We start from the raw sequence: 14,701 nt of genomic DNA on the forward strand, positions 1-14,701 counted from the left end.
ACTTCTATGTCCTTCATACCCTTAAACACAGGGGCATTTTATGGTCTTCCCTGCCCTACTTGATTAGACTCTCCGCTGTTTATGGAAACCCTAGGCACAGTCTGAGACAACGCAGCCACAAACATAAGGTCGGGTTATGTTTGATGTTGGGTTAATCATTAAAGACGACATTAATGATATTGCAATCCAGCTGGTTAAGAGTGAAGATACCAAATTGGGCTATGGAAAAGGAAATTACATCGCAGGAAAACAAGTCCCGACAAATATACAATTTCTGATTAGCATGATATTAGGACAACGGTTGTAAGACGTCCAGTTTGGGGTGGGTTCTGACATTGGGTGTTCAGAATTTATCTTGTAAATAGCGAATCAAAAAGGACCGCTCATTTACTAAAAGCCCTTCACGAACATTGTCTTTATTACCAATCGGTGTATTTATCACTTTATCGTCTCTTGCTGCTGATACTGGAATGCGTGCATTGTACTTTAAATGCCGCATAAAAGCTTTATTCATGTAGCACTACAAGCAAATGCTTTTAAGGTACTTAAGGGTGAACTTAACGGGGTGCGGTCGCTTCCGTTCATTGAACCCAAGTCACGAGGCTACAATCAGGAAGTACGTGGTACGTAACATAAATGTCGGCTGGTCCTGACGAAACATTTCTCAACAGGTGAGTTAGTCTTATCTGTATGTACCTGTCATTTTTACTGCCCTGAGCTTGTCAGAATACAACGTCATGGTTCAGAAGTTACACATACTTTTAGAGCACAACTCTTGGTCTTATATTCGCCTCGCGATTTGTTGTTGTCGCCATGTTCATAACAGAACAGTGTACTGTGATTGTTATATATTTCAACCATGAGGCGTTTAGCTGTTGATTATGACTTCGTAGCCTGTACCGTGAAGAAACAAGTGATCTAAAACTTAGATAAGTTTGAACTATCGTGGTATGTCTCAAACGATTAATACCTGGTGTATGTGTTTTCTTTGTCATGAGTATAACAATATGTTTAATCTTGAGACTCTTATGAAGTAATAAGCTAATTATACAGAAATGAGAAACATATGAAAACCAGATATCAACGGTATCTATACAACTAAAGCTCATTTTCCCCTGTCCTTTCATACTTCGACGCCCTTTTTGTCACAGGTTAACCATTAAACCTAAGGTCATCTTAGGTCAACCTCTCAGAACAGGGGGCTCTACAAAGGGTTCTTATACGACATGGAAATAAACACCATTGCATCATGACCGATTTCTAATGAGGCACTTTCTTTCCTGTTTATCGATATACCCTGCACTTAGTCTAGCTGTAAATTCACATCTAACATGTATTTGCAGCGAGAAAACCTCCGGTGCAAACATGAGCTACGGAGCGACACCGGCGCCCCCTGGCTATGACAACCCGAACTACACCTACCAGAGCATGCCTAGCGGCGCCCCCCAACACACCATTGTGGGACCGCAGGCTTTTGTTGAGTCCGACCGATTGATCCAGCTGCATCGTGCCCAACATGCCCAACAGTCTTTGGGAGACGATGACGAAGATATGGACATCTACAGTACAAAGGGGCATGTCAAGGTTGGTAAAAGGGAATTCTATATAAAAAAAAGAAAAAAATAAGAGACCATACTTTAAAATCCACTTGCAATTATGTGTGTTTACGGTGTCTAACAATCTCAGGCTATATATAAGCCGTCGAACCTCAAACTGAGGACGCTTTTTCAGTAGCTAGTAGTGCAACTTGCGTATTTAGCCAAGCGCACCGGGTCACCCCAGCTTATCTCGATAAGTGTGCTGGGTTCTTTTACGTGCTTTTGCCTGCCGCGTGCCTGCGAAGCTGGTGTGTTACGCCTAATGGCGGTTATACCGGCTATATAGATACAGATACAGATACAGAAGCTCCCTCATACACGGGACCAACGGCTCTACATATACCGTACTATATAGTAACTAACCTTCCCCGATTCGTTTTTACAGGTCACCTTTGACGAGATCTTCAACGAGCCGCAGAATGTGACAAGTTGGGGGCCTATTCGAACTGTAAACTCAGTTGTCTTCGAGTACACACAGGTAACGTATACGTATTTGCAGCGAGAGACGTATTACCTTTGCTAACAAAGACCTGCTACGTTTATGTGCATTTTCTTCCTCAAGATCTTATAAAAAGCACCCAAGATTGGCTAGCAAATGCAGAACATTTTCGTCCCCATCTTGGGTCCACCTGGGAGCATAACGTGCGTATCTGTTGAGCTCGCTCTTGTTCTCTTGCGTGGTGCGTCCTCTGGTGATATATGACTAAACTGTAGCATTCACCGCGTGCTATGGTAGGCCTCTTTCTCTCGTTCATATTTGAAAGAACACAGTGTTCAACACACATAACGCAAACTATCTATTTTGTCTCCACAGGGTGGACTGTACAAAGTGCTATCCGCTGGTTTGGGGGTGATACTGGCCGTTCTGTGGGGTCTGATGTTCGGCCTCTTCAACTTCTTCATCGTGTGGTTTGTCCACCCATGGCTGAAGATGTGCTTCATGGCCATACGGCTCTTCGGCCTGACCATCAAGGCCATCGTCCGCGTGTGGCTTGACCCATGCTTCCAGTCCATGGGTCTGTCTCTCAGCTCCATCGTAGGCAGGTTCAGCCTCAAGCTGTCCGGCATCCCGGGACCGAGAGCGGACCCAGAGAACGCGATTCAAAACAACCAATGAGAGAAGAAGAGCGGCTGTACATCTTCTCGTTCCCAAGAAAATATTCAGATGTATTCTTTGCAAACATACTCAGAATTCAGGATTCATCCTCTTGCACGTAGTGCGTAGAGCCATACATACTACACGTACTTAATCACGTATGTAAATGCTTGGGCGGCGTACACTGAAGGTATATACTAAGAATAACATTTTCTCCTTTGCTTCTAGTTAGTCTTACCTTGAGGATACCTTGAGGATGAATAGGTGAAGAAGGCAGCACACCTGTTGTTATCATCCTCGTCTCAGTCTTTATATTGGCACTGTAAGAATCCAACAGGCACGGCTAAATTGGAATACTAATGTAGCAATTTTGTTATGTCATCATTTCGAGTTCTCTGTAAACGTGTGTCCATGTATGTTTTTGATGTACTAGTTGGGCAGCCTTGTTCCGTACCTCATTTGCTGAGAATGCTTAATCAAGATTTTTGTCACCAGCTAACAGTTTGCAATAAACGCGTTTTTGTGAGAAACGTAAGTTTAGCATAGCGACAATGGTTTCCACTTTTTTGTAGTGTAAGCAAAACTCCTCCGCGAAAGTCACAACTTAAACCAGTCCATACTGGTTTCGCAGTATTTTCAGTAAGAACGCTACTTTTACGCTTGCTACTCCACACTCCACACAGTTGTATCAAATTTTCACACGCTTTCACAGTTGGAAAACAACGTTTCAGGCATTTGCAAATTCAAAGTGACTTGAATGTGTTGAGTGGAATTTCGAACCGTAGGGTACAACAGCAGTGTGACCGATAGATAAGAGGAAGCCTTCAGGACTTCCTTACGAACATACACGGGCTGTGCCGAGCTGGCTTGCTGGATATGTTAAGAGTAAAATCGAAAGATTCCGTAAAATTCATCACATCCCTATGTTGGGGGCCTACTCGGAAGTAACCACCACAACCCCCACCACCCGCCTCCCAGGCTGTACAAGTTGCATACACACGTTCACAAGTTTAACCCGCAAACCAACGTACAGACGTCGCTTTTAATCAACTGCTAGGAACTAGCAAGTACTAGTATACTCCGATATGTGTCGTAACACGAGATAATTATATCTATGCAAGCTTGCAGTAACGTTAGGTGATGTTATGCAAGTTTGGAGGAAACTAATGAATGCCCAGTGACACAACGGAGTTTCGATTTGAGATATCTCTATAGCTTCGCTTGTGTCATAACTCACGATTATCATGCAGCGTTTAACATAAGCGCCCTTCAAAAATTACCTGTACCAGCAATGTCGTGAGTCCCGTACAGGAAGTCAATCTTAAACACTCCTACGATGACAAATTTACCAACCTTCGCATTCAGTTGCCGCCATCTTTAATAACCCTGTGTCATCATAAATTTAGATTGTCGCTGTAGTGTTACTCTCCCTGACCTGGTTCAGTGTAAAACCATGTGTGAAAGCGAGGCTGTGGAAGAGGGACGTCCTGGACCCGTTCGTGTGTTCAAAGGATGCGATCCATAATATCTCTTTCCAAATCTCAAACGATTTCCAAATGTACATGATTTATTTCTGAGGATGTTCACCTTCATCTAACATACATGTGTCACGAGTATGACTATCACATCATTTACTACTAGGGAGTTACACAATTTTCTCATTATCGCATGATGTATATAAATTAATGTTCCTTTCGAACGAAGTTACATGTATCAAGAGTTTGAAATATTTTCATTATAGAAATTACTTGGTCACATAGTACATACTGACATCTAGCGGTTAATGATATCATTGCAGTGTTTGGGCTCGTTTACGCTGAGGTAACCGAATAACAGCCAGGAAACGCTTTCAACCCATGAGGACACATGACAGCCTGGAATCATCTGGAAACACTTCGATCGATAGCCTTCTAAACATTTCAGTGACTGAAATAAAAGCTACAATGATCGGCCACTATAGAAACGTGGGAACCTGTTTTGATCAATTTCCAAGCATGCCAGTATTAGTCGACGGGACATTATGTTACTCTAAGCCGGTCCGCAACAGTTTTGCTACTTGATTCTTGAATTTGTTTCACCTATTTTACAATATAACAATATATTACTACAGTCATACAGTACCAGAGTTGGTGGCTGTAGCAAAAGTATCGATTCACTCAGTTACGATAAAAGTCTAATACTTTGATGAAGCTGTGTGAAAATCCAACAGTAAATTCGCCCAATGTTTTATGCGGTCGTTCCATGGTCTTGAGACAGTCGAGAAAATGAAGCTTGTTGATTGGCCAAGAAGCTGTCCGCCATATTGTACCCATGGATCCACGAATGTCCAAATAAGGCTATGGGTGACGTAAGTACTGGCCTGCACAAAAAGAAAGAAAACCAATTTCAGTATAGGAAACAATCTATGCATATGTACATCCAGTCTTAATAAGAAATCATATTCATTGTTATACTGGTAGCTGATATTATGAAGAAAAAATATTGATTTTAGGCTAGATCATATCAGCTTCGAAAAATTGATTACTCATTCAAACAAACCTTCAAAAATTCTCGAAAGCATGTCTTCGTGGGTTGGCCCAACCCTCTGTAGAGCAGTGCGATCAAAGGGTAGACGACACTGACGTGTAGAAAATGAACCAGGCCGAAGAGAAATCCCCACCAAACGGCCAGGAACGGACCAAGATTCAGCTGCAAAGCCGTGTAACAACGCGCCTGGGGAAAGAAAGGTGGCAAAGTTGAGTCCTTGTTGTGTCTAAGTTGTTTGTGATCTCCAAGCAGATCTACAAGGAGGACAATTCGTAATGTCAGCCAGAGAATCTTCAGTCAGCGCCCATAGATTCTCTGACTAACATGACGATTTTGCCTCCGTGTAGATCTGCTTGGAGATCAGGGTGTTTGTACCCACATCGGACTTTGAAGTATAGTTTGTACCTATGGCGTAAGTATTGTCTGCCATACTGGATAATTGAAGCTGAATGTATCCTCTACCAGGCTTCAGGGGTGGTTGGGAAGAGTAGAAATTGACCAAATGGACAGATATGATTAACCTGACTAAATCGCGCTCCTAGCGGCCGGCCCGACGGATACGGTAGGGGGTCATTAACCTCCGCCAGCGAGAGCTTGTGTGGACACAGGCTAGACAGATAACATGCCAGAAAAGTTAGCTGGCCGGGAGTACAGTTTGCCACCTCTATTTGGCCAACAATTTCTACTCTTCACAGCCACCTCAGGAGAAGAGTAGAGGCTAGCTGGAACTTCCCAAGTAACATTTTGAATTTACAGTTACAATTCACGTAATCACGACGTATAAAAATGCCGTACACCCGTCGAAGAAAAAAAATAACAAAAGTATCTTTACCCTGCTCTCCTGAAACAACTCCCCAAATTCTGTCTCGTCGGGCACGAGAAGCTCGCTGCGGTCTGGCTCTACCCGTGGTGAAACTGCTCCCTGTCGTACAACAAAGAAGTGGGTCAAATCGTTGATTGATTAACTTTATTGGGACAGAAAGATAACAAGACGCTCTATGATTACCATGCCACTTACATAGGTCAAAAATAGTTGTAGAATTTAGATAATTGTACTCCTCTACAGTCTCTCGTCTGTCTAACACATTACAATGTCGTCTTTCGATACCTTTTGTCCGTCCCGACGTCTTGTCCGGCCGGAATGCTCGTCCCAGGATGTGTCGCAAGTTGCTGACTTTCGTCTCGTCCTCGATGGTTTCACGCAAAATTTCTGAGTGCGAGTGTCACCACTAGAAGACAACGGGTAAAGGCCACCTCCATAACCCATTACTTCTCCGTAATTACGACTTAGAGACAAACCCTCTTCGTCTCCGTCTGAGCCCGAGTTTTCCCCGTCGGTTGTCGGATCCGGGTCCTCGTGCATGCACACCGGGTCTGTGTTCTCGTGGAGTCCCGACCATGTCCACGGCGAGGCCCGCTGCCAGGACGTTCTCCCCCACCCGGCCACCTGAGTAACACTCTCGGTCGCCGTACCTTTCGCCCAACGTAGCATCCCCCGGACAGGCATACTCATGAGTACTAGTCCTGACTACAAGTCCTCAACACTGTGGCAAGACCAGATCTTATATAAGATCGTAAAATTTCTTGCTTTCGGCGGAACCATTAGTTACAATCCAGGTGCGGTATTTTCTTCTTCTTTTATGCTCCCCAAGAAAGGCCATGAAGTTGGAAAAACATTATAAAATGTCACCGAAGATGTTTGTGAATATCAGTCGAAGATGGTTTCTTGCTTTGAAGATGTACGGATTATTCAATCATACGTCGTGTTTTTATTATTTCAACGTTGAGACATCCATTAAAGCGGTTATTGGTACGATCGAAATGCTGAATGATGTAACGTACGTGCCGACCGGGCGGTAGTCAAAGTCCACCGTGTGATCGACCAAGAGACATGACGTAATGGACTACAAATCAATGACTTCATTATCAGCAGACGTGTCAGCAAAACAAACAAAGGCTGCTCTAACTTCAATGACTGTTTTTTCCCATATATAATCAACAGCAAGTGTACTGTGGAGCCATTTGGAAAAGGGTATCGCAAGCAGAGCTCTTCTAAGATACGATATCATTGTGCCAAAATTACAATGGACTTTGTTGGCCAGCTGGCACGACAGGTTAGCTATTACATTGTTTGTCTTAGTCAGTCATTCCACTTTATCATGTTATACAGCCTGCCACCAGATATCCTGGCCCTGAGACCATCCTTTGTAGTTTACAGGAGTCCTCATACTCGCTCCCTAACAAACTAGCGAGTATGGGAGCCCTGGTACACTAAATAGGATGGCACCCAGGCTAACCACCAGAGTCAAGACACGCCGAGGTCATTGACATCGTAGACCCCGGTCATTGACATAAAAAATTCCGGGTCTTGTCGGCCTTGTTCGGTGCCGGAAAAGCTCGGTTTCTGACACCAGAGAAGTTCGGGTTTTGTCGGCCTTCTTCGGCACGCCGGAAATGCTCGAGTACCTGTCGGCATTGTTCGGGCTTGAGGATGGAGCTATTTCAAAACATGGTGTACCTCACCTACTCAACCTTGGGGACAGTCCTTTCTGTTGATCATTAACTATGCTGTTACCAACATTTTGGCTTGTTTTCACACCATGCAGTAGCTAGTGTCATCAAGGACATTAAAAAAATGCCCCTGGTAGCATACTCACGCCTGAACATAGCTATATATCACACATAGGAAATCTTGTTTCTTCAATTTCATATACCACATAAACGCAAACAGATACATCATGATCAAGACATGTAACAAGAATAGAATTTTAATTTGTGTGGAATAACATGAACATGACTAATTATGATCTTCTGATGATGATTGCTATATAATGTGTAAAACATCAAATATCCAACGACTTCATAAATCATAGAACTCTTGAACAGTGTCCAGATTTTTTATTTCACTGTAAATGTGTAATAACATATATGATTTCACAAGCTCACATACACCCAGCAACTGGAAAACTGTCTAAAGTGATCTCCACTACAAAGTCCCTGAGAATAATTAACTCCTGTATATCTAAACTGTGCATACTTTGAGGGGGGGTGCTGCATTAGAGATCTTAACCAACTGGTTTTCAAAGTGGCAGATATATGTAATATGGCAGGTAAATGTCATATATAGTATTTATAAGTATAATCTCTTGTATATTACTTGTATATTGTAAAGAGAAGCAACAAATTATCAAGGGACCAAGTATGTAGAAAAGTATCACACTCATATTTGGATCAATGCATGGCACCATAATAAGCTGATAAGGCAGTTCACAATTTGAACTAAGCATGCATGAGGAGAAGGACCCTTAATTACCTTTAAGTAACTAGTTCTTAGTGTTATCTAGCAAAGAGTCTGACAACTGACAGGTTAAGACATCAGGGAACGAAGGCTAGATATCCAAATCACTACTGTTTCCATTGGCATCATCGAATTTGAACGTAGCTGCAGCACCCTCAGAAGAAGCAGACACTTTAGCACTGGCGCTTGAGTCCTCAACAGAACTGTCAGCAACGATAGGCATTACATCGGTCTAAAAAGATTTTAAAAGTACAGATTAGACCACAGGAAGTACAATCTATCGATGATATCTTACACGCATTAATTTTCGCCTGATTTAAAAAAAAAAAAAAAAAAGTTTGTGTTCTCCTTCGGCTATGTTCAACATTACAATGCAGATATATGGGAAAATATCTTGTGCAGTAGCCATGACTGTAGTTGTAGAAGTGAAACTAGTTCAGCAGTTGTAGAAGTGACACCAGTGTGGCAGCCTTAAGTGTACAAATGTAGTTGCAGTGATAATAGGCTACCACACTAGTGTCGCTTTCTAGAACATAGGAATAAAAGACTTGTTGGCTGTGATACCAAATTTGATGCTTTAAATTGGCATTTAACAGTTTCTTTGCAGTGCATGTCCTAGACCTTCTTTAAAATTTAAGTAACACATCAGTAGACAACTTCATAGTTTTGCAAACCACCAAACTGCTTGTGTCACAGGGGTGGGTGGGGGTTGGTTATACATGATCTCCTTCAGCATCATGTTGACATGTGTTCAAAAGTTGCAAGCAAACCTTATCAGGGGGGGGGGTATTTTGACTTCCAATTTTGACCTTCACTTGCCGTCAGTCTGTGGTGACACCATGTTCCTGCCATTTGTAACTACGGACACACAAACTAACAAACAAACAGACAAAGATATATTAGTCACTGACGAAAGATAGCGGATGCTGTCTGAAGAGTCTGACTGTTTCGAAATTTTATCCAGTAACTATTTTTGGTGTATCTTACTACCTGGATGTCTAACCTTCATCAACGTATCAAACAGACACCCTGAAAACAAAGCCTCCGTGCACAGAGGTAAAAATAAGTGAGTACCAACCTGGGAGTTGCTGGCATCAGAACTGTCTGAGTGGGGTGGGATGGGTTCACTGCCTCCATTTCCGTTACCCCTACGAGGAACCTCGGAAATGAGGCTCTTGGCGACAGCGTCCTTGGGCTTGACGACCTTCTTGGTACCTCTCTTAACATGTAGCTGACGGCGCGGTCCTTGCCCCTGCAACAGTGTAGACAATTCCTAGGACAACCACATGAAAGGATGGTCGAATACAACAACATGTAGTGCAAATTAAAGGCCTGCAACAGTGTAGACAATTCCTAGGACAACCACATGAAAGGATGGTCGAATACAACAACATATAGTGCAAATTAAAGGCCTGCAACAGTGTAGACAATTCCTAGGACAACCACATGAAAGGATGGTCGAATACAACAACATATAGTGCAAATTAAAGGCCTGCAACAGTGTAGACAATTCCTAGGACAACCACATGAAAGGATGGTCGAATACAACAACATATAGTGTAAATCAATGGCCTGCTCTTGAACATTTTTTGCAGGAAAAATTGACCATTGCACAAAAGGCCAATTGTAAAGCTTGTTACTCAAAAACATAGACAAGTCTCAAAGATGTACAATATCTGTGCAGAGACATCCTTTTTGAGAATACAAAAAGGAGATAGTACTGTATATTGTTGCATTGCTTGCCTGTTACCACCCCCCCCCCCCCACACACACACACACAAAGAAACTGTGTACAGTTCCAGAAAAGGTAGTCTTTGTATAGACAATGCAGCACCAAGTTTCCCCATAGAAGTCCAACACAGCAGGCCAATGATTATGCCTACATGTATTACATGAAGTTGGTGTGTTTCACTGAACTTGCCTTAAGGGTGATCATACCAACTTTGCAATACAGATGCAGACAATAAGTGTAGGGTTCTAAGGTCCAAACTGGAGACATTGACCTTAATATTACCTGCCGTGCCCTGAAGACAGCTGGCTGTTGCTGTTCTGTCCATTCCTTCCGTGCTGGCTTTGGCTGTGCTAGTGGTTGTGGTGTGTGTGTCCCTGTTGCTGAGGAGTGGTTTGGCATCCATGATGGTGGTGATGACACCTCATCAGAAGTAGCTTGTTCCTGTAACAGGACCTGCAAAATCACATTAAGTGAACACATGAATAATACAATATGGTAAGATATCATTTTAGACAGTCAGTTATTAGTGTCAGAAGAAGACTACACCAACAAGAGTATGTATATAAACAGGAACAAAGAGTATTGAAAAATCAAACTAATACTATAGTGATAGATGATTAAGTACTTATACATGTAGCTCTTCTGTATATGTATCTGCATAACCCCCACACCAGCTTCGCAGGCAGTGTTTGCGTAGGTGTGTGTGTTTGCGCATGTGTGCATGTACATGTACATGTGTGTGCATCTGTGTATCTGTATGTGTGTGTGCATTCGCAGGTGTTTGTGTGTGTGCATTTGCATACTAGTAGGTGTATGTGTGTGTTTGTGCGAATGTTAAAATTGCTGTCAGTGTGTGTGTGTGTGTGCGCATGTTTCTGTAGGTGCGTGTTCATGTTTGCATAGGTGTGTATGTTTGTCATACTGCCATTCTCGTATAGGGCTATTTAGCCATAGTCGATGCTGTAGGGCTGTTGTGAAGTAGGATTTTACCATGGTCAATACTGACCGACAGAGGCCATACTGTATGTTTGTATTTGTGCGTGCATGCTTGTACATGTGTTTACATGTGTATGTGTATGTGTGTATGTATATGTGTGCATGTTCATGTGTGCATGTTCATGTGTGCATGTTCATGTGTGTTCTGATAACATACTACTCTCTCAGCTAACATTTTTTTTCTTCAAACTTTATCGCCAGGTTTGCTAGTTGTTACTAATGTTTCAATAACTGAATAAAGGAAAGTTGTGCATCAAAATATTCAGAAAAAAAAGAAGAACATCTAATTTCAGCCAAGTAACTGCTACATAGGACAGTAAGACATTGCCTGGACATCTTTAAGTCGTGTTACACTCTGTATGAACTCCTCCACTGCGCTGGTTGTCTCCGGAGACTTGGAGACGACAGGCTTCCTTGCACTCTGTACTGTTCTTGATGAAATCATGTCACTTTCGACTGTTCTACGGGGCCTTGCAGACATATTGAGAGGACTGGTACTAGAGTTTGGAGCATTTTGGACTGTTCTAAGTGGACATGCAAGCAGGTTGGGCGGACTGGTACTAGATGGTCTAGCATTTTGGACAGCCCCAAATGAATATGCAGTCATCTTCGGAGGACTGGTGCCAGGCTTCTTGGCACTGCGCACAGTTCCAAGCAAAACTGCTGGCACATCGAAAAGACTAGGTGCGAAAAATGGTGAGCTGTCCTGTTCATCCCCCAACAACAATGTCCTTCCTGGCAACGGTTGGATCACTTCCTGTAACACCTTCCTCCCCCTAATCAAAGGAATGGTTTCTTCCGAGAAGATACACCGAGCAACTTCCTCCACACCATTTAGCAAGGTTGCCAGCAACGTTTCCAGTTCTTCCTTACAGTTTGTTAGAGCTACACGCTTCAACGCAAACAAAGCGTTCAACTCTTCCTTAATGTCGGTTGCACGTTTATCCACAGATTCTGTTAGCACCTTTTTCAGACAGGCGGCACTTTTGTTCACTAACAAACATTGTGTCTCTTCCTCAAACTTCAACATCTTTCTTGCTTCTTCTGTTTCTGTGATCTTTCCTCTCACTTGTTCAATCCATCTCTTTCCCTCGCCCATGAGTTCTTTGGCTTGTTCGGCTTGCTTCTCTAGAGCCTTGGAAAGCCTGGTGACCCCATGTGTGTTGTGTTCATCAACAATACACTCTCCACAAATAACTTCCTCACAGCTGGGGCAATAGAACTTGACTTCCATGCCGTAATGCTTCACGCAAACTTGCTGGTTAGTCAGTTGTACATGACGTTCAACCTCCCTGCCCTGTTTGTTGATGATTGTGAGACTTGCGAAGTCGTCACGAAGATTTCCTAAGGAAATGTTATCCGTTAAACTCTCCACTCCCTCTGAGCCTTTCTTTCCGTTTAGGTACGCGGGTCTTTTGCATGTGGGGCATTTGCAGGACCAGCCGTCTTTAACGTACGTTACCAGGCAGTCCTTACAGAACGTGTGTCCGCACGGCAGCACCTTGGGCCGGGTGAACATCTGCAGACAGATGCTGCAGTCGAACATGTTCATCTGCAGGCTTCGATCGAGTGATGGACTCTCTCCTTCTCCTTCTGATGATGCTTCCGCCATTTTGGATCCTCCGAGCTCCTGTCTCCTCCAAGGGTGAACCCACGTGTATAAAATTGTAGTCAGAATTCCAGAGCTTCTTTTGCAACACGTCCCAAAGACTTGGGGTTTACTTGAAAGTGTTTAAACGAACTGGGATATGCTGGAGCAACAACAACAAACAACGGAAAAACAGTCTGTGCAGCTGGCAGTGCTCAAGTCAGCAAGCGCCTAAACTTTGACCTTCCTTGTTCGGACTGTTCCATTGTAACATTTCGGGAGGGGCAGGTTCTCAAACTTTAAAACGAGCATAACTTTCTTTACTGGTATGATATGAGTGCGTGTCCTTATTAAACCTCCTTGGTGTGATGAAGTGTTTTATCTGGTTTGTAACCTCTGGTTAATAGCAGACAAGTATCTCAGTTTTACAGTATATTTCGTCATCGCCAAGCCTTCACCGTAAGTTTAATACACGTGAGGAAGTCCTCCGGTGTACAGGTGTGCTTTACTTGACAAACTTATTTGAAAAACGTATCGATACGCGGTGTCGGGACCTTTTAACATTACTCCCACGCAACCATGCCGCAATCTACACACTGCGCATGCCCCATGTGACGTCTGGTGTAAAGCTTAACCCAGACGCTGATGAAGGGTGCGATTTTTCACTCGCACATTGTGGCGATTGTATGTCTGGCTGCTACATTAGCGTGAATCAGGTGCAGAGGAGGGAGTTCTTTTTTATGATCAGCAACCGGAGTTGTCAAGATTCAAACCTACGGGAGAAAGCTTGCTTAAAAAAAGGTTGGTCTACCTGTAAGTTAAACTTGGTTTCGTTGGTATCACAGGTCGAGGAGAGGAATTTGTGTTCGATGTTGTCATTGTTGAATGCTGAACTATCACGAAGGGAACTTACGGGGAGGGATAGCTGTACATAGCTAGGTTGGCCTGTCTTTTCTGAAAAAAGTTTTGACTGTAATTTCCAACACAAAAATTAGACTTACCCAATTTTTGACTGTTCGACACCAGTCTTTGTCACTCCTTGACAAAGACTGGTGTCGTACAGTCGAAAATTTGGGTAAGTCCAATTTTACAGTTAAAACTTGTTTCAGAATGATTTCTACCAACACAGATGAACTTTTAAGCTATGGTCTGTCTTTTGTTTTGGGGCTAGTTGTAACTGAATCACTGACAACTTATGTAAGGCTTGCTATTAACATCACATCAGCGTCTGATTACTTTCTGTTATTGCGGGCCACAGTAATTCTATATCTGCCGTGCATGCATAAGGGTGTGGCACTGTGGAGGGAAAAAGGAAATACCGTCGCCTGTATACAACAGGTGTGTTTGGTGCGGAATAGCAGCCTGTGAAAATATCCTGCATTTGGATCAATGTATGCATTGGCGGCAGAATGTTCTTCCAGTTCTGCTGATAATGCTGAGGACGAGGCCCTAGCAAAGATTTTTTTTTTAAAGGTGGATTTAGATATCCGACATGTTTCGTAAGACTAGTTTATACCTTACAGGCTAGTTTACTTCTGACTGACTGCAATGAAAACCAACGGTAAAAAGACAGGTTGATAGAATGTAGGCTGGTTTATTGTTTTAATACATTGTATCTCTAGTGTAGTGCCTGTGACCCTAAGATTGCCTTTAGGCAACGTCGGAATATCCAGAACATTACAAGAAGTTCGATCCACAGAGAAAAACTCCCAGTATGTGTGTACGTCAATGAAGCCTTAAGAATGTATGAAATGGAGAAAAATGTTTGCAATATTGTAGCCTGCATTGTAGGCTTCCCCACGGCGATTTTTCAACTTATCGGGGCCAGATTCTTTTGCTAGGGGGCCGTATCTGCGTGGGGACCGTA

General features: G+C 43.0%; 3 protein-coding genes across 7 annotated transcripts in view; 1 reads left to right on the forward strand and 2 right to left on the reverse strand.

Annotated features, from left to right (window-relative positions):
- Positions 1 to 3,246, forward strand: part of LOC136443579 (caveolin-2-like) — a 144,790-nt gene extending 141,544 nt beyond the window's left edge. The window contains exons 2-5 of the mRNA XM_066440868.1: positions 634 to 671; positions 1,344 to 1,584; positions 1,984 to 2,076; positions 2,413 to 3,246. Of these exons, the coding sequence (XP_066296965.1) occupies positions 637 to 671; positions 1,344 to 1,584; positions 1,984 to 2,076; positions 2,413 to 2,715 (672 nt within the window). The 5' untranslated portion in view covers positions 634 to 636 and the 3' untranslated portion in view covers positions 2,716 to 3,246. The remainder of the gene's footprint in view (positions 1 to 633; positions 672 to 1,343; positions 1,585 to 1,983; positions 2,077 to 2,412) is intronic.
- Positions 3,247 to 4,243: 997 nt separating this feature from the next.
- Positions 4,244 to 7,317, reverse strand: LOC136443577 (uncharacterized). The gene is made up of 4 exons (XM_066440867.1): positions 6,329 to 7,317; positions 6,053 to 6,142; positions 5,233 to 5,406; positions 4,244 to 5,053 (listed from the first exon to the last, which is right to left on the reverse strand). The coding sequence occupies exons 1-4, from the start codon at positions 6,731 to 6,733 to the stop codon at positions 4,868 to 4,870; spliced, it is 855 nt and encodes a 284-aa protein (XP_066296964.1). The 5' UTR covers positions 6,734 to 7,317; the 3' UTR covers positions 4,244 to 4,867.
- A 655-nt stretch (positions 7,318 to 7,972) lies between these two features.
- Positions 7,973 to 13,102, reverse strand: LOC136443571 (uncharacterized). Of its 5 annotated transcripts, none has more exons than XM_066440857.1 (4): positions 11,599 to 13,099; positions 10,533 to 10,703; positions 9,597 to 9,791; positions 7,973 to 8,750 (listed from the first exon to the last, which is right to left on the reverse strand). In XM_066440857.1, the coding sequence occupies exons 1-4, from the start codon at positions 12,856 to 12,858 to the stop codon at positions 8,610 to 8,612; spliced, it is 1,767 nt and encodes a 588-aa protein (XP_066296954.1). In that variant the 5' UTR covers positions 12,859 to 13,099; the 3' UTR covers positions 7,973 to 8,609. The 5 variants fall into 5 exon arrangements, with proteins under 5 accessions (XP_066296954.1, XP_066296953.1, XP_066296952.1 ...); XM_066440856.1 differs by having other exon boundaries at positions 9,597 to 9,770; positions 11,575 to 13,099; XM_066440855.1 differs by having other exon boundaries at positions 11,575 to 13,099.
- Between the last annotated feature and the right edge of the window lie 1,599 nt (positions 13,103 to 14,701).

Source organism: Branchiostoma lanceolatum, chromosome 10, assembly GCF_035083965.1.
Source record: "Branchiostoma lanceolatum isolate klBraLanc5 chromosome 10, klBraLanc5.hap2, whole genome shotgun sequence".
NCBI classification, from domain to species: Eukaryota; Metazoa; Chordata; class Leptocardii; order Amphioxiformes; family Branchiostomatidae; genus Branchiostoma; species Branchiostoma lanceolatum.

Coding starts and splice junctions, on each gene's coding strand:
- LOC136443577 (XM_066440867.1), bottom strand. CDS start 6,733: ATGAGTATGCCTGTCCGGGGGATGCTACGTTGGGCGAAAGGTACGGCG. Junction 5,407..6,052: donor AGTTGTTTCAGGAGAGCAGG/GTAAAGATACTT, acceptor TTCTTTCCCCAG/GCGCGTTGTTACACGGCTTT. Junction 5,054..5,232: donor GCTTTCGAGAATTTTTGAAG/GTTTGTTTGAAT, acceptor CTTTTTGTGCAG/GCCAGTACTTACGTCACCCA.
- LOC136443571 (XM_066440855.1), bottom strand. CDS start 12,858: ATGGCGGAAGCATCATCAGAAGGAGAAGGAGAGAGTCCATCACTCGAT. Junction 9,792..10,532: donor CTGTCTTCAGGGCACGGCAG/GTAATATTAAGG, acceptor TGGTTGTCCTAG/GAATTGTCTACACTGTTGCA. Junction 8,751..9,596: donor CTGATGCCAGCAACTCCCAG/GTTGGTACTCAC, acceptor AAATCTTTTTAG/ACCGATGTAATGCCTATCGT.